General features: G+C 44.4%; 1 protein-coding gene across 1 annotated transcript; it reads right to left on the bottom strand.

Annotated features, from left to right (window-relative positions):
* Positions 1-3,484: 3,484 nt before the first annotated feature.
* On the bottom strand, positions 3,485-9,267 carry LOC119365437 (galacturonokinase-like). Its single transcript, XM_037631068.1, has 14 exons — positions 9,071-9,267; positions 8,189-8,302; positions 7,183-7,254; positions 6,840-6,883; positions 6,421-6,529; positions 6,278-6,343; positions 5,910-5,989; positions 5,671-5,770; positions 5,150-5,325; positions 4,950-4,987; positions 4,838-4,866; positions 4,675-4,744; positions 4,124-4,213; positions 3,485-3,995 (listed from the first exon to the last, which is right to left on the bottom strand). The coding sequence occupies exons 1-14, from the start codon at positions 9,122-9,124 to the stop codon at positions 3,742-3,744; spliced, it is 1,296 nt and encodes a 431-aa protein (XP_037486965.1). The 5' UTR covers positions 9,125-9,267; the 3' UTR covers positions 3,485-3,741.
* Between the last annotated feature and the right edge of the window lie 15,191 nt (positions 9,268-24,458).

Here is a 24,458-nt window from a genome sequence, read left to right as displayed (position 1 = left end):
GACAGAAGAAGGCGGAGCGGCCGCTTCCTTTACACCATCTGGAACATCTGGAAGGAGCGAAACCGACGCATCTTCAATGGAACTCGCCTCACGCACCTAGAAGTGGCAGCTATTGCCTTCGAAGACATCAAGCAAAGGTCCTGGCCTTTGGCCGGGCACAGGTGGCAGCCGGTATTGGCTGATTAGTGCCATCGTATGGTTTTTTCTAGGGTTTTGTCCGGTTTCTCTTCTAAAAACCGGAACACTCTTGTACATAAACCTTGTTCTTCTTCTTATATGAAAAGGCAGAGCTCCTGCCGGCTCCTTAAAAAAAATCTATACACTGATTAACAGCCACAATTAGGCTAGTGCGTACGTACCTGGTGTCATACCTCTATCATAGATTGCCGTTTCGTATAAATACTGGTAACAATTGAGTAAATTAGCAGTACTACGAAGAACTGAGGGCGGGAGTCGTGTTGAAATTTAGCCAGTTGGAGACATCCTTTTCTGGTATTTGGTCAAAACTTGTCCAGAGGTTTCAGGTGACCATGGAAGCCAAAGCCAATATGGTTTCGACACCTCTTGGATCTGAAATTAGTAAGCATGGAGAATGATTAATTGAGCAGGTGATGATCATCCCACGGTACGGTAGTTTTCCAGAAAGCGCATTATCTTGTCTGCAGTTGTTTGCTACTCCCTTCGTTTTTAAATATTTGTTTTTTTAGAGATTTCAACAAATGATTACATACGTAGCAAAATGAATGAATTTACACTCTAAAATATATCTATAACATTCGTATGTGATAATTCATTTGAAATCTTTAAAAAGACAAATATTTAGAAACGGCGGGAGTATCATGCATGGCTTCCTGGACGAAGAATTTAGCAGGTGGGCCACCGGTTAATTAGGAAGTTTTTCAAGGCTTGAGGAGGCACAGTGACTTAAGTTAAAGCTGTGACCTTGACACTATGACTAGGCTAAGTATACATATTTCAGTCAACTCAACCGAATACTAAACTGAACATTATTGCATAGTGCTACGACGTATGATGCCACAAGCTTAATGATTGCCGAAATATGCGGTCCATAGTTTCGTACACCCATTCCTCATGCCATCGAAATCAACCAACTCCAACCATGAGCTCATCTTGTAACAGGTGGAGGTTTCTGCAGATGTAGATCAACTATATGAATTCATACTACATGAATAAAATCTTAATGAAGAGCTTACGCACGTGATTCATAAGATTTTTTTTTTTGAAAAACTTATGATCTTTTCATCAATTGTCAAGGTTTTTCGAAGAACACCGGAAGCAAAATTTACATTCAGGTTCATTGACCACCTACCGATGACTACAAATACTGGAGTGAGCCGAATGCGCGCCGTTGTCATCGTCCCTCCCTCATAAGTCATCAGAGCCGGGCAAACCTTGTTGTAATAGACAGTCGAAAAGTCGTCGTGCTAAGGCCCTATAGGACCAACACACTAGCACAGCAACCACAGCCGATGAAAAAAGATTAGATCAGAAGAATTCAACTTGTAGACACATAAATATAGACGAACGAAGACCGGATCCACCGAAGACAAACGCCGGCCCAATCCTACGATATCCGTTACTAGCAGAAGCTCTGACTCCTCATTGGTTAAGTAGAATAAGAATTGATCGAGCTGCCGGTACGTTGCATGCATATGCATGATGCTTCTTCATTCAGCTAACTATATATAAGCTCAGATGATTCACAAGCTCTAAAAAATGGATCGATGGGGTGCCCTGCGTATTATGGGAGAAGCGGCACCCTGGCCTCGACGAGTTGAACTCCACAATGTATTGGAGTGCTATTTTTTTATTTTATTTTCTGATTTAGGACGAGCCAGCAAATTAATGGAATCAGTTGGCTTGTGATCAGTCCCCTGTGTGCATGAATCAGACGAGGCGCGAGAACATGGCTGCCCCTGCGAACTAATCATCCATTAATATGCATGGTTTATTGGTTAAGGAGGTAGTATATGTGTGTAATGATACAAAAAGAAATGATACCCTTTGAATCCTTTCTGGTCTCGAAGGGGCACCACGGCACGTCCGCGGGGCGCCGGCCGGCCGTATGTTGTCCCTCAGCTCTCTATGATTCAGTGTTATCCGAGGCGCAATAATGTGCTTTGTTAACTCCAAATGCGTACGGAGCGCCACCATCCGTAAGAGGACTGAGTAATGCTAGACCCACGTAAAGTTACGTGAGACTTTTACGTAATGACTGATTTGGAGGTAGTCAATTGGATTAGGAGTAGTGGCTGGGGCTCACCCTGGTTGAAATCGGGGGGAGGAGAGTATTTAGGGAAGGATACGTAAGTTTACCTAAGATATTTACGTAGATCTAGTATTATCGTAGGAGGACTATATGCCGTACTGCACCACCTGCGGGCCTGGTTCGTTTCACCACCTGCGCCATCTGATCAATCAGCGCTGGACAGGTGTAGCAACCTGGTCAACTTCTTTTGCCTAATCTTTTTCCTAACCTGAGTTACGAATGGTACCTGTGTGTCACAATTGCTCTTGAATGATTGCAATATGCCTTTTTATTAGTTCATCAACAAAACTCTCTCGTCTGTGGAGAAAAAACTTAAACATAAAGGAACAATCGATTATGAAGTACTTCCTCCGTCTCACAATATAAAACGTTTTCACAAGCTGTTGCCAAAACATCTTATATTATTATAGGACGGGGGAATACTTTCAAGTAGTCAAGTATGTCTGGCATTTGCGGTGGACGCTATAAATCATATGTTGAATCAATCTTGCTAACTCTCAATCGAATGATACTTGGTTAAATCTCCGTTGATGCTATATTCGTGAGTTTTTACATTGAGATATGTAAAAAAGCTAACTCTCAATCGAATGATACTTGGTTAAATCTCTGTTGATGCTATATCCGTGAGATATCCAGTAAGTTTTTTACACTGAGATATGTAAAAAAAATAGTTTTTTTCTTTTTTCTTTTTTTTTTAAGGTTACGTCACTTGACTGAGACTTGATTAAATCTCAGTCGACTGAGACCTAGTCACAACCATGTTTAATTAGCTTGTGCCTATCTTATCAAAAAAATTATCAACTTAACAAATTATTTTCATGACAATTTATAGGAGTGATAAGCCCAGCACATTGTAGTTTAGCAACCACAGAGCTTCAACCCAACTACGGGCACTCGTGGAAAAGACACGCCGATGCATCGTAAATTCATAATAACCGTCGATTCCCGGCACCGAAGGAACAACAATGATGCCAGTGGGAAGAGACTCCTCTAAGTCTCGATTCCCGCGAAGTAGGTTCCCTCGCCGCCCGGTAACAAAAGCTCGCACCAAACAACCCGCCCCTGCGGTCCGAGCGTCGCACAACGGCCACCGGATGCCCCGCGAGTGGTCGTCTCTGACGGGCAAGTCCAACCGCGCCCCGCGTCCAGTCCACCGCCACGGCACACATCCTTCACCACTAGCAGCATTACACCTTTGAGTGAGAGAACCTTTGCATTACTGCTTATTGCTTACGTGGAAACGAATGAATCAAATGGTTCCACACATACACAGATGAGCTATCTGGGAGCTCGACTGAGTTCAGTTCATACACAACAGCGCTAGTCTTATCTTATAGAACTATATAAATGTCTAAAACTTAGACGGTGGAGTTCCAGATGGACGAGGACGTACGAATTCTGCACGTGTCGGCCTTCTCACCTTGACGAGGTCCCGACCAACAGGGGGAAGCTCATGCGTGCAATATGACGCGCGCGGAGTCCCCAGGCTCGCAGACCAGCACGCGACGATCCGCGGGGATCTTGCTCACCAGCTCTGGCTGGGCCCTCTCGTACTCGGCGCCAACGTATGCAGCCGCCTCCTCCGCACGGCCGCTTTCGACGATGGCGAGGCAGCAGCCTCTGAAGCCGGCGCCGCTGAACCGCGCACCGAGGACCCCCGGCGCCTTCAGGAGGATCTCGTACAGCTGTATCATCTCTTTGCTCCCTGCAGTTTGGGAATTCCGTCAAATAGTAGTATTGTTCGTTCTGTCAAGGACTGCTAGCGAGATGTAAAAGGGTTGTGACCTGAAACTGAATGTCACAGTGGATCCTGAAGTGTTTCAATCGACATACCGCATTCATAGTTGACTATGGAGCTGCCGCCAGATGCAGAGATCAGCTGTCCGAATTCTTGTAGGTCCCCACGAGCCCATGCGTCTCTTCCTGAGCACAGATTAACCAGAACGAAACTAGTATTAGTTGAAACTTCAGTGGAGATACGACAGAGTCAGTGGACCGTGAAATGTTAACTAACTGTAAAAGTCTGTAACCTTCTGTCTAGCAGGTCTAGTCAAATACCAGTACATATGGTGAATGATAAATAACCAGGTAAACCACCTCTTTCTTTTGGACGTGCATAGATTGAGAAAGATGCAACCCCAGTATTTTCATGAAGAATACAACTCCATACAGTTCAAGTATGCCGAACTAAAAGGTGGAAACACGCTGGGGGTCTTTTTTGGACATGCAATGAGTAGTACAAATATGGAGAACTATGTATTTGATATTCCTGTGTTAAAAAAAATGTATTTGATATCCCTGTGCATGGAAACATGTCAAGGAGGAATTCAAGTTACAGAATCAAATACACTGAAGGGAGTACATGAAAAATATGCTAAGCTTACCCTTAACAACTCGCTTCATTTCAGAGAAATAGTGCTCAGCTCTCCTGGCAAGATTTTCATCTAATATACACTGCACGAAATGTTATTGTCAAAGCGCGCTAGATTCAAGGTCTGGTGCCAGTAATAAGATATCTAGGAAATGGAGCTGGAATCGCTAGGGTACCTTTTGGGCCTCATATACACCTGGATCAACTGCAATAGCATGAAAAGTGTTATCAGACTTGTTAGATTTGACGCATGGGTCATAACGAACCAATGTTAATTAGATATTTTACCTTTACGAAGTATTGGTGCATCTTCACAGCCTGACGCACTGGGAATTCAAATAGTGAATGATGATTAAACTTTTGTTATGTCATATGAGAAAGGAAGCTACTAACAGAGACTGCACAGGGACCATAAACTTCAGCTCTTTAAAATTGAACATGCCATCTGTTTGCATGACTAAACTGAAATACTTGATCATGGAACTCACCATAAAAGAGCACGTGCAGCCTCTTTGCACTCGAAGACTCGCATATTATACCCATGCGACTTGGGTAGGTTATGTTGCAAACCTGAAAATGCCAACAAAATCTTGAATGGCAGCCGACCTTGAGGTTGCTGGCTTTTACTTAGTTCCGAGAAGTAGACGTAGGAAGGTGAGGCAGTCTACAAAATCGAGTCTCAGTCACTACAAAAATATTAACAGACAACATTGCAATTAACATTTCCCAGCAAAATCTGGGCGTGAACCACACAAAATAAGGAAAGGGATGCTAGGGCGAGTTGGCATGTTTGAATAGCCCCAATACTGCAGTTCAATCAAAAATTTGAACTTGAAGGCACTTTTCCTAATATCATAACAACAGCCTTAAGATGTTAAAACAAACAATCATACTGGCTGGACAAATAAATATACTCCCTCCGATCTGAATTAATGTATAGAGACTGCGTCAATTAATTTGGATCGGAGGGAGTAATAAACTTTGAGAAAAAATAAAAGCGAAGTGTTACCTTGCAATCCATGAAGGTGAGGTAGCCATATTGAGATAATAAAATGGCTGATGGATCTAGAATGCCATTTTCAAGACCCAAATATTTATTTTCAATGGACCTGACAAACAGGATGTACATTGTTCTAAGTCATTCCATGGTTAGCAACTGCAAGTTCAACAAACATACTGGGGGGGTTGAAACTACTTTGATCCTTCCTATAGTATAGTGAATTGGAGATGGAAAGGAAACAAACTTACTTGTCCAACTGAATGTTATCAACTGGTGATAAGACCAGATCATTTACATTTTCTAAAGCCAGCAAATAGGCGATGCCAACCTGATGAGGATTGTACAGAGAAAAGTATATTAATATGTGCTCTTGCACAAAGCTGTTATGAACTCAGCTTTCAAAAAAAAAGCTGTTATGAACTCCAAGTAAAATAATGTACAGATGGGGGAATAGAAAAAGTTAAGAACGTATTTTGTTGTGCATGATCTATATGCTAGCAAAGTTACATCAGGTTTTAACTATAATTACAGCATAATAAAAAGTTGTGGCTAGGATATGTATTAATTCAATGTTACTTTCAACACATGATAATGCATAACATATCAGTTAGCTTACAGCTGCAGACGAACTAAGCCCTGAACTGTCAAGTCCATTCACTCCAGAAATATAACCTATTATACCCTGTAAAGAAGCCATTCATCAACAGTTTTCTGAAACCTAAGATAATCTGGACTGTTACATGGATGAAATGGAGATACCTTTCTGAGATCATATCCACTATTTTGCAGGGCATAAACTGCACCTCTTGCATAGCTTTCCCAAGTTATGTTTCCTCGGTTCTCAATAGGCTTTTGCAAGTCATCAACTCTGTTAAAGTGATGGAGCATGCAAGTTCTGACTTTAGCTCTCTCACATTGAAGATTTAACAGAACCTGAATTTAGGGATAGAAACAACAGCTATCATAAAATAGGGCCATCTTTGCTAGCAAGGTAATGTGTTCATCACGAACTAGCTAGAGGTAAAAGAATGAAGTAACTACAGGTTAATACTTAAGTCATCACAAAAAACAATGAGACGGCACTCAAAGTTTTCCTCGGTGGACCCATGTGGCTGGAGTATTCGATATTTGATAGGGTGCAAACTGTATTTGAAGAGATGTGGTGTGTATGGCCCTACCTGAATCGAGTAACGCCTTTAAATTGACCAGACTGGAGTACAACCTGAAAAAGGAAAGGAGGTTTACCAATAGCAAATATGCGTAACACTATTGCCATAGCGTGATACAATTGATTATACAAGTGTGAATGCATATAACTACTAATTTGAAAGAAGACCACATTTTCCACATGTGGTGGTTTTAGCAAACATATAAACTAGATTAAGAAACAAGATTCGGAAGGTGGTGCAATCGATTATTTGTGCAAAAATAATTAGTTAGATTACAATATCAGAGTCCTCACAAAAAATATATGGAATATCAGAGAACCTACAGAAAAACTGCTTCAGTATATTTACCCACCTCAGCATCATCAGAGGGCACAAAGCCAAGAAGTACTCCATAATTGATTGTCATAGCAGTCACTATTCCGCCCTGCCAGTTTGCAAAACAGATTTTCATAGTGGTACTCCAAGTCAGTTAGCAGATCCTCGTATTGCTAGAGACAACAAAATAGACAAAACTAACTTACAGCATAATAGACAAGTTTTCATCAGAATGAAATCACGAGTATTATGCACCCTGAATCACAAGAACTAGCCGTCTATATAGCCATATGGGAAATGCTAGATTCATGCAACACCATTGACTCGTCCAAGAGTGGAAGATACTACAATGGCTATTCCAAGCAGGCTTGCACTAGTTCACAGTCAGTTGGACCTTGTACCGTTAGTCGTTGGCAGCACTGACTTGGTAAGTTACCTGCTGACAACTGGGTCATTCCCACCATAACTCGGTAAAACAGAAGTTTATACACATTTTTTCATTCCTCTAAATATTATTATGAAACACTGTCCTTCTTAGCGAAAAACTAAACATGAAATCGAAACCAATGCTGCTGGAGCTTATTCATAACTCTGAAGTAATTCATGCTGCAGCCCTAATAAGAAACATCTGGACTTATCACGCCTTTCCAAATAAGGCCAGATATTTCTGGTTATTGGCAAGAACCAGTTATCGCCATTATGTCTAACTTGCTAGTGCTGCTTTACAAAGATTGCTGCAACTTTCAAACATTTGCAGGGGGGGGGGCATCTAGTAACCAGACACGCTACCATCTGCTAGCCAATTATTATCCTAAAAGACATCAAGGCTGATCAACATTGCTGGTACCACTTGGTCCACACATCTTATCCAACAATTTCTAGTCATGTAGCTATGACTTGCAACACATCGTATACAATCGAAGCTGTGTCAATAGCAAGGCATGAATTCTAGCTTTCAGTTCCAGTGCTGCAGTATGATATATTGCATATACATAGACAGTAAGTATAACCATGACTTAACGTTATGAAGTAGTGGCAGTTACCTGATGATCAATGTGGGCCCCCAAAGGACAAATCCTGTAGGGGCAAGCAACCACCCTAACCTCTCTCGCATCTCCTCCGCTAATCTCAGCCACATTCTTCCGCACAATGTTAAGCTGCATTGCCAGAAACAGTATAAATAAACCTAGGGCTCATACACATTAATAAGATAAGATGAACCAAAATCAAGAGCCTCCCCTAACATGTAATTTAACCAGTATAATTGCATAACTAAAATGCATCCCAGGTCATGCGGCTGTCACTGAATCGACTGAATTTCGTTCATCTGATTAGCTATACCAAAACTTGAGCTGATGGGAACTCTAAAATCTGCAGGCGTTCAGAAAGTACAGCGGATTGTGGTCCTACTGGAGCCATCCACATCAGCAATTTATCACGTAACCGAAAAAACAAGTGCAGATCCTTTACGCTCCTCTCCCACAGGTGTTCGGCAAGCACCAACAAGGCACCGCCCCACCTTATATCCCCAAAAAATACATTGATTCAGAAATAACCACCAGACTGCAAATTATGTGGGCACCACATTAATTCCGAGCAATCAGTGTACCATCGACTGCATACATCCGTTGGGGAAAAAAACATCTAACAGTAAAAGTTCCTTTTCGACGCCCACGCCAGAGAAATGCAAAGGAAATTAAATGGAGCCGATTAGCCAGCAACCAGTGCACGGGTTCAGACGGCAACTCAGGACTAAGCAAATGGGGAAGCGCGGATCGAGGCTTGAACCCTAGACAAATCCCCAAACATCCCCAAGTTTACGGGGCGGCGAGATCGAGAGCACCGACAGGCGCCAGCCCGACCCTCTCCCCCGATAAATCATCCAGGCAATGCGGGTGGGGATGGGGGTGGGGGCCTTTCCTTACCTCCTCCTCCGACGGCCACCGCGACGGCGAGCCTCCTCCCGCGGGCGCCACCATTCCTCCGCCCACCGCCGATCTCGCCGCTCGCCGCCTAGCAGGTGGTGGTGGTGGTGGTGGCCGTGTACGAGTGGCGCGGCCGCAGTGTGCGCGGGGCGGCGTGAGGTGGCGTGTGCGCGTTTGTTTCTCGCTGAGTTGTTTATCGCTGGCTGGCTCGCCCGTCGTCGCGCTGTCAGTCGGGCTAAGGTGATGGCGCTTTGTTGGTTGTCGATCACGGGATCGCCGCCGTTCACGCCCGCACGGACGGCCGGATGGATCGTGTACGCATCTGTGACAGCTACGTACGTCCAACCGCTGCGATTTTCTGAACGGACGACAGTGATCTGCGTTGCGGGCGGTACGGAAATAAGTTACGTGTTTCGTTCGTGTGCTGAGCTGCGGTGGGGTGCGGCTGCGAACCAAGACAAGTACTGGTACACCGGAGGACAATAATGATTTTTCCGGAGGACCGTGGCCCTGTTTGATTCATAAGTCCTATGTTTTTTTAGGGCGCTAATAGGCGCCGGCGCACCGGCCGAAACTTTCGGCCGGTCCGCGTGGGCCATTGGATCTGTCTAACACGGAGCGTGCGGAACCGCTCGATCACGCACGTATCAGACGGACTCGATGTGGACCCGGTCGTCGTCTTCCTCATCCGCCTCGCATCGTTGACTCTGGCCACTGTCGCCGTCTGCCACACCCCGCATTCCTCGTGGCTCGCTGCATCGGTGGCTCGCCATGGCTGCCGCTCGCCGTCGCCACTCGTCGCGCTCGCCGTCTCCGCTGCAGCAAAAAAGGTACCAGATGCATCAAAAACAAGCGGTGATGGCGGCCGCCAGGTCCAACAATGTCGGGGCCGCCGGTTCCAGCATCCGTCGCAGCACCATTGGTGCATAGAAAAACAGTCATGTGCATTAACGGCTCGCCGCTGCAGCTTTTTCGTCGCCGGTCTCTGGTTGAAGCTTTTGAAATATATGGTTGAAGCTTTTTGTGTTAGCGATTGTAGCTTTTTGCGTTTCCTGTCACCGGTTGAAGCATTCTATATCGCCGGTTGAAGCTTTTTTTCTAGCCGGTTGAAACTTTTTTCGTCGCCGGTTGCAACCTTTCTGATTTCCAGTCACCGGTCACCGCCGTGAAATGGTGATACAATTACTGTCTATGGTAGTAGCAAACATTCTGTATGGTTGCAGCAAAAAACGTTGTCATGGCTGTCAAAGGGTTGCATCTTCTTTATGAATGATGTAGCTTTTCTCTATCGTTCGGTTGAAGCTTTTTTCATCAAAGATTGTAGCATTTTATATAGACGGTTGTAGCTTTTCTCGATAGCACTGAACGCTTACAGCTTTCTGTATATACGGTTGAAGCATTTTTAATCTTGGGTTAAAGCTTTCCTGTCAACGGTTGCAGCACTCGCCAGCCTCCCCAGCTATCGCACATCTCTGATTGAAGCAAAAAATACCATCGGTTCCAGCAAAAAATCTCTATGGTAGTAGCAAAACCAAAACACAGTTGTAGCAAAAAACGGTCATCCGCCATCTCGCCGTGACGTCGAGGTTCCAGCAAAATTTGCGCCGCGGGGTGCAGTCCTGCCATGGCTGGTTGCAGCTCCGGCGTGGCCGGGTCCGGCGAGGTAGGGAGAGCTCCGATGCACGCGCATCTGGTCGAGGGCGGCCAGATCTACTGAACGGCGGCGCGCCTGAGAGGCCTGCGGGCGCGGGGCGATTCGTTGACCATGGCAGCGGGGAGAGAGAAAGAGAGAGATGCGCGAGAGGAAGAAGAGAAAAGGAAGGAGGACTAGTCGTCTCAGGTCCATCACGTCACGTGGTTGCTCGCGAGTGGGTCGCCGCGCATGCGTGAACTGGACCGGCCGAAGCTTCGGCCGGTGCCCCGGCCCCAAATGTTTCCCTTTTTTTAGTATCAACTTATAAGTTCCAAGTCCTTAAAAAATCCCTACCTTTTTGGTTGCTGGGACTTTTTTTTGACGGGGAAATAAGAGTTTCATTAACCAGAAGGTGCCGCATAATCGCTGGCGACCAGATCGAGTACAAAAGCAGGCAAGTGCTCCAGCCAAATGCTGGAAGGCACTGGTGCCTGATAACCAGACTGCGCTAAAACATGCGCGACAGAATTACAGCCTCGACGGCAGTGATTGAACTCGAAAGCCTCAAAGTGGAGGAAGCAACTGCTTCTAATCTCCCTGAATAATACTCCCAGTTCAGAAAAGTCTGAGTCGCCGGAGTTGAGTGCTTGCACCAGAGTGAGGGAATCAGACTCCAGCATCACCCGGTGTACACCCGCGTTTGCAGCTCCCTCCACCGCGGCCAGGCATGCCTCCGCTTCCGCATGAAGGGCGCTTTTGATGTGTAACAGTTTTCCCGCTCCAGCTGCAACAGCGACTCCGTCGTCCGATCGCAGGATATAACCATAGGCACCATCGTCAGCCTCCTTTTTGAAAGCAGTATCGAAGTTTACCTTGACAAACTCCCGCTTGGGGAGTTCCCATTTTGTCATCGGAGTGGCCGGTGCCCTCGCTGGTTCTGCATCGGCAGAGAAATCGAGTAGGTGTTTCTGGATCATGTGGCACACGTCCTCCGCTGCCTGAATCTTCTCGCCTGCATTTATCTTGTCTCGTGTAGTCCACCAGTCCCAAAGGAGCACACAGACTTTGCGACGAACTTCAGCAGGAAGAGCAAGGACTGCCTCCACAACTGCACCGGCATTAGGTTGTTCCAAGAGCAACAGTCTTGTATCTTCCATGTTGTACTGCCTCCAGACCTTCTTCACAAGTTTGCACCGAAGAAAAGTGTGTGCCCCATCCTCATCCAATCTTTTGCACAAAGGGCAGCGGGTGTCCAACTCGATCTGCTTCCGCTTGATATTCATGAGCGTCGGCAGACTGTCATGAGCAAGCCGCCACAAGAAGATCCTCACCTTGGCCGGTAGCTGCATGTTCCACAACTTAGTCCACCTGGTCGGAGCGACTGGATCAGCAGTCGAAGACGAGCCGTCCCTGTCATTCACGGCATCCCGGATGCGGACCCCCAACTGGTATCGTAATGCCATGCCACTTGATCCTCCATGCCGGCGCGAAGAGGGATGGCCAGAATCTGGCCAGCGTCATCCGGCGTAAACAGATCGTGTATTAACTCCATATCCCATTGCTCAGTGAGAGGGTTGATCAAGTCCGCCACTTTAGTCACCACCGCATGTCCCCTAAGGGAGGAAGGGCGCCTAGTTGTGCCTCTGGGGATCCATGGATCATGCCACAAGTCGATGTTCTCACCGTCTCCAACTCGCCAAACCACTCCCTCCTTCAACAGCTCGACGCCGCGCAGGATGCTTCGCCAGGTATGCGACATGCCCTGTTGTGGGATCGCGTGCAGAATTGACGAGTCCGAGAAGTATTTCGCTTTAAGCACTTGGCTCCTAGGACTTATAAGTCCCTATAAGACCATATTACAATTATAAGTCCCTATAAAACTCTCCTTGAGAGTCTTATTTCATAAGTCCTGAATGCCCACTATAAGTCCCTATAAGTCCCTCCTGTTTGGTTTAGATGGGACTTATAGGGACTTTTTTAAGTCCCTAAACCAATAAGTCCCTGAAAACAAACACCTTCTGTGTCTGTGACCACACACGTTCCTGTAGCTCAACGCTGCATGCATGTGCGCGAGGGGTCACAGACTCGCGGTGCTGTCTTTAGCGTACGTGCTACCGAACAAAATGGAAATGGAAGCTACGGTCGGTGCATGTTGTTCGTGAACTCATAGCTAGGTGCATCTCAAGTAGACCCTCAAAAGCACCTATGCGTTGGACAAAACTGTCTGTACATAGTTTGTCCTTTAACATGGTAGATGCGGTGCATTGAAGTCTCTTCTTTGTGAAAGGGCGGAAGACCATATACTCCCTCCGTCCGGAAATACTTGTCGGACAAGTGGATGAATCTAGACGTATTTTAGTTATAGATACACCTAATTGTAGTCATTTCTCCGACAGGTATATCGGGACGGAGGGAGTATTAAGTATCATAGATCCTTACAAACACGCATATGAAGAGATAAAAATACATTCAAATCTTCAAGGGTGTTGATTTCTTCTTCCCCCTTCATCCATCGGCGGTGTGTCGTGAGCATAGCTGGATGCCACTTGTGGGTCTCGACCTCGGTAGAGAAAATTTTCTTTTGAAATGTTGAATACTCTCAACACAACACAACAGATAATCAACTAAGTAGTTTCAGTTCTATGAAAGAAAGCTATTCCCGAAGGAAAACTAGTTCTGAAACCGAAAGAAAAATGTTCCTGAAACAAAATTGTTCCCGAAACAAAATTGTTTCCGAAATAGAACTGCTACGGAAACACAACTGAGCAGATTTAGTTCTATGAAACAATACTATCACAGATACAAAGTTATCAGCATATTGCATACATGAAGCAATTGCCCACATAACAGATACAAAACATGCACACTACTGCGAAATGTTCATTAGAGCAAGACTTAGCACAATGACTAAGTAGTACCATATGAAAACCAAATGAACATTCGGACAAACAACCTTAAGTACAGTGAAAGCATATATGCAACACAATATGGTCACAGTTGAAAGTGCGTTAAGTCGACTAGAGGGGGGTGAATAGGCGATTTTTACAAATTCGTCACTGAGGAATTTCAGGGTGAGGAAATTCCTAAGTCACGAACAACTAGCAGCGGAATAAGTACTCAGGTATAAGCATAACAGAGCAAAAGCAGGGTCATCATCATGAAATGAAAAACAAACACAGAGTACAGAAAGCATAAACACAAGATAAGTAGGCTGAAGACAATGTGACTGAAGAAATTGGATTGAGGAAATAGAGAAAGTCTTCAGTCAAAGTCTTCAAACAGTAATGATCAGGTTCATCAACAATTAAATTAGGAAATGAAAGGGTTGAGGAAATAGAACCAGTAGGCTTGGTGAAGATAATGATTTGGTAGACCAGTTCCAACTGTTGCGATAGTTATACGTCTGGTTGGAGCGGCTGAGTATTTAAACTCGAGGACACACAGTCCTCACCGTATTCTCCTTGAGCTAAGATCACACAGACCTCGCCCAACACTCATGGTAAGTCTTCACAGGTGACTTCCAAACCTTCACAGACTTGGTCACTCGACGATCCACAATTCCTCTTGGATGCTCAGACCATGACGCCTAACCATCTGGAGGATACACAGTCCTCAAAGGTAACAAGCGTCGGTTCCACACAGGAACAATCTCTTTAGTGATGCTCAATCACTTTGGGTTTGTAGGTGTTTTGGTTTGGGATTTGGGTTTTCCTCACTTGATCGCTCAAAGTCCTCGGAGGGATGGGATGCTCTCAATTAACAAGTGTCAGTTTCTCTCGGAGCAGCCAACCAGCTAGTGGTTGTAGGGGGCGGCTATTTATAGCCTAGGGAGCAGCCCGACATGATAAGTGATACTTCTCCATCGTATCTACTTTTCCAAACACTCTTGCCCTTGTTTTGGACTCTAACTTGCATGATTTGAATGGAACTAACCCGGACTGCCGCTGTTTTCAGCAGAACTGTCATGGTGTTATTTTTGTGCAGAAATAAAAGTTTTCGGAATGACCTGAAACTCCACGGAGATTATTTTTTGAATTAATAAAAAATATTGGCGAAAGAATCAAGGCCAGGGGCCCCACACCCTGTCCTGGGCCCGCCCCCCTGAAGGAAATATGCCCTAGAGGCAATAATAAAGTTAATATTTATTTCCTCATATCATGATAAATGTTTATTATTCATGCTAGAATTGTATTACCCGGAAACATAATACATGTGTGAATACAGAGACAAACATAATGTCACTAGTATGCCTCTACTTGACTAGCTCATTGATCAAAGATGGTTGAGTTTCCTAACCATGGATATGAGTTATCATTTGATCAGTGGGATCACATCATTAGGAGAATGATGTGATTGAGTTGACCCATTTTGTTAGCTTAGAACTTGATCGTTTAGTATGTTGCTATTGCTTTCTTCATGACTTATACATGTTCCTATGACTATGAGATTATGCAACTCCCGTTTACCGGAGGAACACTTTGTGTGCTACCAAACGTCACAACGTAACTGGGTGATTACAAAGGTGCTCTACAGGTGTATCCGAAGGTACTTGTTGGGTTGGCGTATTTCAAGATTAGGATTTGTCACTCTGATTGTCGGAGAGGTATCTCTGGGCCCACTCGGTAATGCACATCACTTAAGCCTTGCAAGCATTGCAACTAATGAGTTAGTTGCGGGATGATGTATTACGAAACGAGTAAAGAGACTTGCCGGTAACGAGATTGAACTAGGTATTGAGATACTGACGATCGAATCTCGGGCAAGTAACATACCGATGACAAAGGGAACAACGTATGTTGTTATGCGGTTTGACCGATAAAGATCTTTATAGAATATGTGGGAGCCAATATGAGCATCCAGGTTCCGCTATTGGTTATTGACTGGAGACGTGTCTCGGTCATGTCTACATAGTTATCTAACCCGTAGGGTCCGCACGCTTAAAGTTCGATGATGGTTATATTATGAGTTATGTGTTTTGATGAACCGAAGGTAGTTTGGAGTCCCGGATGAGATCGGGGACATGACGAGGAGTCTCGAAATGGTTGATATGTAAAGATCGATATATTGGACGACTATATTCGGACATCGGAAATGTTCCGAGTGATTCGGGTATTTATCGGAGTACCAGAGAGTTACGGGAATTCGCCGGGGAGTATATGGGCCTTATTGGGCCATATGGGAATAGAGGAGAGAGGCCAAAAGGAAGGAGGCGCGCGCCCCCCCTCTGGTCCAAATTGGACAAGGGGTGCAGCCCCCTTTTCCTTCTTCCTCTCCCCCTCTTTCCTTCTCTCCTACTCCAACAAGGGAAGGAGGAGTCCTACTCCCGGTGGGAGTAGGACTCCCCCCTTGGCGCGCCCTCCTCCTAGGCCGGCCGCCTCCCCCTTGCTCCTTTATATACGGGGGCAGGGGGGCACCCCATAGACACAACAATTGATCCCTTGGATCTCTTAGCCATGTGCGGTGCCCCCCTCCACCATAGTCCACCTTGATAATATCGTAGCGGTGCTTAGGCGAAGCCCTGCGTCGGTAGAACATCATCATCGTCACCATGCCGTCATGCTGACGGAACTCTCCCTCAAAGCTCGGCTGGATCGGAGTTCGAGGGACGTCATCGAGCTGAACGTGTGCTGAACTCGAAGGTGTCGTGCGTTCGGTACTTGATCGGTCGGATCGTGAAGACGTACGACTACATCAACCTCGTTGTGCTAACGCTTCCGCTTTCGGTCTACGAGGGTACGTGGACACACTCTCCCCTCTTGTTGCTATGCATCACCATGATTTTGCGTGTGCGTAGGAAATTTTTTGAAATTACTACGTTCCCCAACAGTGGCATCCGAGCCAGGTTTTATGCGTTGATGTTATATGCACGAGTAGAACACAAGTGAGTTGTGGGCGATACAAGTCATATACTGCTTACCAACATGTCATACTTAGGTTCGGCGGTATTGTTGGATGAAGCAGCCCGAGCCGACATTACGCGTACGCTTAAGCGAGACTGGTTCTACCGACGTGCTTTGCACACAGGTGGCTGGCGGGTGTCAGTTTCTCCAACTTTAGTTGAACCGAGTGTGGCTACACCCGGTCCTTGAGAAGGTTAAAAAAGCATTAACTTGATGAACTATCATTGTGGTTTTGATGCGTAGGTAAGAACGGTTCTTGCTAAGCCCATAGCAGCCATGTAAAACTTGCAACAACAAAGTAGAGGACGTCTAACTTGTTTTTGCAGGGCATGTTGTGATGTGATATGGTCAAGACGTGATGCTATATTTTATTGTATGAGATGATCATGTTTTGTAACCGAGTCATCGGCAACTGGCAGGAGCCATATGGTTATCGCTTTATTGTATGCAATGCAATCGCCCTGTAATAGCTTTACTTTATCACTAAGCAGTAGCGATAGTTGTAGAAGCAATAGTTGGCGAGACGACAACGATGCTACGATGGAGATCAAGGTGTCGCGCCGGTGACGATGGTGATCATGACGGTGCTTCGGAGATGAAGATCACCAGCATAAGATGATGATGGCCATATCATATCACTTATATTGATTGCATGTGATGTTTATCTTTTATGCATCTTATCTTGCTTTGATTGACGGTAACATTATAAGATGACCTCTCACTAAATTTCAAGATAAAAGTGTTCTCCCTGAGTATGCACCATTGCCAAAGTTCGTCATGCCCAGACACCACGTGATGATCGGGTGTGATAAGCTCTACATCCATCTACAATGGGTGCAAGCCAGTTTTGCACACGCAGAATACTCAGGTTAAACTTGACGAGCCTAGCATATGCAGATATGGCCTCGGAACACTGAGACCGAAAGGTCGAGCGTGAATCATATAGTAGATATGATCAACATAGTGATGTTCACCATTGAAAACTACTCCATTTCACGTGATGATCGGTTATGGTTTAGTTGATTTGGATCACGTGATCACTTAGATGATTAGAGGGATGTCTATCTAAGTGGGAGTTCTTAAGTAATATGATTAATTGAACTTAAATTTATCATGAACTTAGTCCTGATAGTATTTTGCAAATTATGTTGTAGATCAATAGCTCGCGTTGTTGCTTCCTTTTGTTTATTTTTGATATGTTCCTAGAGAAACACTATGTTGAAAGATGTTAGTAGCAATGATGCGGATTAGATCCGTGATATGAGGTTTATCCTCATTGCTACATAGAATAATTATGTCCTTGATGCACCGCTAGGTGACACATCTATTGCAGGAGCAGATGCAAACGTTATGAACGTTTGTCTAGCTCAATATGATGACTACTTGATAGTTTAGTGGACCATGCTTAACGGCTCAGAATCGGGACTTCAAAGACATTTTGAACGTCATGGACCATATGAGATGTTCCAGGAGTTGAAGTTAATATTTCAAGCAAATACCCGAGTTGAGAGATATGAAGTCTCCAACAAGTTCTATGGCTAAAAGATGGAGGAGAATATCTCAAGCAGTGAGCATGTGCTCAGATTGTCTGGGTACTACAATCGCTTGAATATAGTGGGAGTTAATCTTCCAGATAAAATAGTGATTGATAGTGTTCTCTAGTCACCATCACCAAGTTACTTGAACTTCGTGATGAACTATAGTATGCAAGGGATGACGAAAACGATTCCCGAGCTCTTCGTGATGCTGAAATTGTTGGGGAACGTAGCAGAAATTCAAAATTTTCCTACGTGTCACCAAGATCTATCTATGGAGAAACCAGCAACGAGGGGAAGGAGAGTGCATCTACATACCCTTGTAGATCGCTAAGCGGAAGCGTTCAAGAGAACGGGGTTGAAGCAGTCGTACTCGTCGTGATCCAAATCACCGGAGATCCTAGTGCCGAACGGACGGCACCTCCGCGTTCAACACACGTACAGCCCGGTGACGTCTCCCACGCCTTGATCCAGCAAGGATAGAGGGAGAGGTTGAGGAAGACTCCATCCAACAGCAGCACAACGGCGTGGTGGTGATGGAGGAGCGTGGCAACCCTGCAGGGCTTCGCCAAGCACCTACGGGAGAGGAGGAGGTGTCACGGGAGGGAGGGAGGCGCCAGGGCTTCAGGTATGGATGCCCTCCCTCCCCTCCACTATATATAGGGGCAAGGGAGAGGGGGGAGGCGCAGCCTTGCCCCTTCCTCCAAGGAAGGGGTGCGGCCAAGGGGGGGAGAAGTGCCTCCCAAGACAAGTGGAGGCCCTCCCCCTTAGGGTTTCCCCCTCCCATGCGCATGGGCCTTGGGGGGGCTGGTGCCCCTGGCCCATTAAGGCTAGGGCGCCCCCCTACAGCCCATGCTACTGTATTGGACGTGGTGGAACAATTTCCGGACCTCCGGACCCCTCCGGAATCCTCCGGAACCTTCTGGAAGCTTCCCGGTACAATACCGAAAAAACTCGAACTTTTTCCGGAACCCGAACAACAACTTTCCATATATAAATCTTTACCTCCGGACCATTCCGGAACTCCTCGTGACGTCCGGGATCTCATCCGGGACTCCAAACAACATTCGGTAACCACATACAAACTTCATTTATAACCCTAGCGTCATCGAACCTTAAGTGTGTAGACCCTACGGGTTCGGGAACCATGCAGACATGACCGAGGCGCTCTCCGGTCAATAACCAACAGCGGGATCTGGATACCCATGTTGGCTCCCACATGTTCCACGATGATCTCATCGGATGAACCACGATGTCAAGGACTCAATCGATCCCGTATACAATTCCCTTTGTCTAGCGGTATTGTACTTGCCCGAGATTCGATCGTCGGTATACCGATACCTTGTTCAATCTCGTTACCGGCAAGTCTCTTTACTCGTTCCGTAACACATCATCCCGTGATCAACCCCTTGGTCACATTGTGCACATTATGATGATGTCCTACCGAGTGGGCCCAGAGATACCTCTCCGTTTACACGGAGTGACAAATCCCAGTCTCGATTCGTACCAACCCAACAGACACTTTCGGAGATACCTGTAGTGCACCTTTATAGCCACCCAGTTACGTTGTGACGTTTGGTGCACCCAAAGCACTCCTACGGTATCCGGGAGTTGCACAATATCATGGTCTAAGGAAAAGATACTTGACATTAGAAAAGCTTTAGCATACGAACTACATGATCTCTGTGCTAGGCTTAGGATTGGGTCTTGTCCATCACATCATTCTCCTAATGATGTGATCCCATTATCAATGACATCCAATGTCCATGGTCAGGAAACCGTAACCATCTATTGATCAACGAGCTAGTCAACTAGAGGCTTACTAGGGACATGGTGTTGTCTATGTACCCACACATGTATCTGAGTTTCCTATCAATACAATTATAGCATGGATAATAAACGATTATCATGAACAAGGAATTATAATAATAACTTATTTATTATTGCCTCTAGGGCATATTTCCAACAGAAATCAACGAAGGTAGAAATCAAGAAAGAACATCAAGTGTTGATGATTGACAAGATCACTAGTTTCAAGAAAAGGGCAAAGGGAAAGAAAGGGAACTTCAAGTAGAATGGCAGGAAACTTGTCACTCATGTGAAGAAGCCCAAAGCTGGACCAAAGCCTGAAACTGAGTGCTTCTACTGCAAAGGAAATGGTCACTAGAAATGGAAATGCCCTGAATATTTGGTGGATAAGAAGGATGGCAAAGTGAACAAGGGTATATTTGATATACAGGTTATTGATGTGTACCTTACTAAGTGTTTATAGTAGCCCCTGAGTATTTGATACTTGTTCGGTTGCTAAAAATTAGTAACTCGAAACAGGAGTTACAGAATAAACAGAGACTAGTTGAGGGTGAAGTGACGATGTGTGTTGGAAGTGGTTCCAAGATTGATATGATCATCATCGCACACTCCCTATACTTTCGGGATTAGTGTTAACCTAAATAAATGTTATTTGGCGTTTGCGTTGAGCATAAATATGATTTGATCATGTTTATTGCAATACGGTTATTCATTTAAAGTCAGAGAATAATTGTTATTCTATTTACATGAATAAAACCTTTGATGGTCATACACCCAATGAAAATAGTTTCTTGGATCTCGATCATAGTGATACACATATTCATAATATTGATGGCAAAATATGCAAAGTTGATAATGATAGTGCAACTTATTTGTGGCACTGCCGTTTGGGTCATATCGGTGTAAAGCACATGAAGAAACTCCATAAAGATGGATTTTTTGAATCACTTGGTTATGAATCATTTGATGCTTGCGAACCGTGCCTTTTGGGCAAGATGACTAAAACTCCGTTCGCCAAAACAATGGAACGAGCTACTGACTTGTTGGGAATAATACATACCGATGTATGCGGTCCAATGAGTGTTGATGCTCGTGGCGGGTATCATTATTTTCTGACCTTCACAGATGATTTGAGCATATATGAGTATATCTACTTGATGAAACATAAGTCTGAAACATTTGAAAAAGTTCAAAGAATTTCAGAGTGAAGTGGAAAATCGTCATAACAAGAAAATAAAGTTTTCTGCGATTTGATCGCGGAGAAGAATATTTGAGTTACGAGTTTGGTCTTCAATTAAAACAATGTGGAATAGTTTCACAAACTCATGCCACCTGGAACACCACAACTTAATGGTGTGTCCAAACGTCATAACCGTACTTTATTGGATATAGTGCAATCTATGATGTCTCTTACCGATTTACCACTATAGTTTTGGGGGTTATGCATTAGACACAGCTGCATTCACGTTAAATAGGGCTCCATCTAAATCCGTTGAGACGACACCATATGAACTATGGTTTGGCAAGAAACCAAAGTTGTCATTTCTTAAAGTTTGGGGCTGCGATGCTTATGTGCAAAAGCTTCAACCTGATAAGCTCGAACCCAAATCGGAGAAGTGCGTCTTCATAGAATACCCAAAGGAAACTGTTGGGTACACCTTCTATCACAGATCCGAAGGCAAGATATTCGTTGCTAAGATGGATCCTTTCTAGACAAGGAGTTTCTCTCAAAAGAAGTGAGTGGGAGGAAAGTAGAGCTTGATAAGGTAATTGTACCTTCTCCAGAATCGGAAAGTAGTTCATCACAGAAATTAGTTCCAGTGATTCCTACACCAATTAGTGAGGAAGCTAATGATGATGATCATGAAACTTCAGATCAAGTTACTACAGAACCTCGTAGGTCTTCCAGAGTACGGTCCGCACCAGAGTGGTACGGTAATCCTATTCTAGAAGTCATGTGACTAGACCATGATAAACCTACGAACTATGAGGAAGCGATGATGAGCCCAGATTCCGTGAAATGGCTTGAGGCCATGAAATCTGAGATGGGATCCATGTATGAGAACAAAGTGTGGACTTTGGTTGACTTGCCCGATGATCGGCAAGCCATAGAAAAAAATGGATCTTCAAGAGGAAGACAGACGCTGATAGTAGTGTTACTCTCTACAAAGCTAGACTTGTCGGGAAAAGTTTTTTGACAAAGTTCACAATATTGACTACGATGAGTTTTTCTCTCACTCGTATCGATGCTTAAAGTCTGTCCGAATCATGTTAGCAAATTGCCACATTTTATGAAATCTGGCAAATGGATGTCAAAACTAAATTCCTTAATGGATTTCTTAAAGAAGAGTTGTATATGATGCAACCAGAAGGTTTTGTCGATCCTAAAGGTGCTAACAAAATGTGCAAGCTCCAGTGATCCATCTATGGACTGGTGCAAGCATCTCGGAGTTGGAATATATGCTTTGATAAGTTGATCAAAGCATATAGTTTTGTACAGACTTGCGGTGAAGCCTGTATTTACAATAAAGTGAATGGGAGCACTATAGCCTTTCTGATAAGTATATGTGAGTGACATATTGTTGATCAGAAATGATGTAGAATTTTTCTAGAAAGCATAAAAGAGTGTTTGAAAGGAGTTCTTTAAAAAGAAAGACCTCAGTAAAGCTACTTACATACTGAGCATCAAGATCTATTGAGATAGATCAAGACGCTTGATAAGATTTTTTTAGTGTGTACATACGTTGACAAGATTTTGAAGTAGTTCAAAATGGAACAGTCAAAGAAAGAGTTCTTGCCTGTGTTACAAAGGTGTGAAATTGAGTAAGACTCAAATCCCGACCACGTCAGAAAATAGAAAGAGAATGAAAGTCATTCCCTATGCCTCAGTCGTAGGTTCTACAAAGTATGCCATGCTATGGACCAGACCTATTGTATACCCTGCCCTGAGTTTGGCAAGGGAGTACAATAGTGATCTAGGAGTAGATCACTGGACATTGGTCAAAATTATCCTTAGTGGAATAAGGATATGTTTCTCGATTATGGAGGTGACAAAAAGGTTCGTTGTAAAGGGTTACATCGATGCAAGTTTTGATACTAATCCAGATGACTCTAAGTCTCAATATGGATACATATTGAAAGTGGGAGCAATTAGCTAAAGTAGCTCCATGCATAGCATTGAAGACATAGGAAATTTGCAAAATACATACGGCTCTGAATGTGACAGACCCGTTGACTGAACTTCTCTCACGAGCAAAACATGATCACACCTTAGTACTCTTTGGGTGTTAATCACATATCGATGTGAACTAGATTATTGACTCTAGTAAACCCTTTGGGCGATGGTCACATGATGATGTGAACTATGGGTGTTAATCACATGCAGATGTGAATATTACTGTTAAATCACATGGTGATGTGAACTAGATTATTGACTCTAGTGCAAGTGGGAGACTGAAGGAAATATGCCCTAGAGGCAATAATAAAGTTATTATTTATTTCCTCATATCATGATAAATGTTTATTATTCATGCTAGAATTGTATTATCCGGAAACATAATACATGTGTGAATACATAGACAAACATAATGTCACTAGTATGCCTCTACTTGACTAGCTCATTGATCAAAGATGGTTGAGTTTCCTAACCATGGATATGAGTTATCATTTGATCAGTGGGATCACATCATTAGGAGAATGATGTGATTGACTTAACCCAGTTTGTTAGCTTAGCACTTGATCGTTTAGTATGTTGCTATTGCTTTCTTCATGACTTATACATGTTCCTATGACTATGAGATTATGCAACTCCTGTTTACCGGAGGAACACTTTGTGTGCTACCAAACGTCACAACGTAACTGGGTGATTATAAAGGTGCTCTACAGGTGTCTCCTAAGGTACTTGTTGGGTTGGCGTATCTCGAGATTAGGATTTGTCACTCCGATTGTCGGAGAGGTATCTCTGGGCCCACTCGGTAATGCACATCACTTAACCCTTGCAAGCATTGCAACTAATTAGTTAGTTGCGGGATGATGTATTATGGAACGAGTAAAGAGACTTGCCGGTAACAAGATTGAACTAGGTATTGAGATACCGACGATAGAATCTCGGGCAAGTAACATACCGATGACAAAGGGAATAACGTATGTTGTTATGCGATTTGACCGATAAAGATCTTCATAGAATATGTGGGAGCCAATATGAGCATCCAGGTTCCGATATTGGTTATTGACCGGAGACGTGTCTCGGTCATGTCTACATAGTTCTCGAACCCGTAGGGTCCGCACGCTTAAAGTTCGATGATGGTTATATTATGAGTTATGTGTTTTGATGAACCTAAGGTAGTTTGGAGTCCCGAATGAGATCAGGGACATGACGAGGAGTCTCGAAATGGTCGAGACGTAAAGATCGATATATTGGACGACTATATTCAGACATCGGAAAGGTTCCGAGTGATTCGGGTATTTATCGGAGTACCGGAGAGTTACGGGAATTCGCCAGGGATTATATG

This window comes from Triticum dicoccoides, chromosome 2B (assembly GCF_002162155.2).
Source record: "Triticum dicoccoides isolate Atlit2015 ecotype Zavitan chromosome 2B, WEW_v2.0, whole genome shotgun sequence".
NCBI lineage: Eukaryota > Viridiplantae > Streptophyta > Magnoliopsida > Poales > Poaceae > Triticum > Triticum dicoccoides.
This window is presented reverse-complemented; position numbering and strand designations above follow the sequence as displayed.

What these genes read in the sequence shown, in the direction of transcription:
- LOC119365437 (XM_037631068.1), bottom strand. Translation starts at nt 9,124, where the DNA reads ATGGTGGCGCCCGCGGGAGGAGGCTCGCCGTCGCGGTGGCCGTCGGAG. An exon ending in GTGGATATGATCTCAGAAAG is followed by an intron (nt 6,344 to 6,420) that starts GTATCTCCATTT and finishes GCTTCTTTACAG; the next exon opens with GGTATAATAGGTTATATTTC. An exon ending in GATAACATTCAGTTGGACAA is followed by an intron (nt 5,771 to 5,909) that starts GTAAGTTTGTTT and finishes CCTGTTTGTCAG; the next exon opens with GTCCATTGAAAATAAATATT.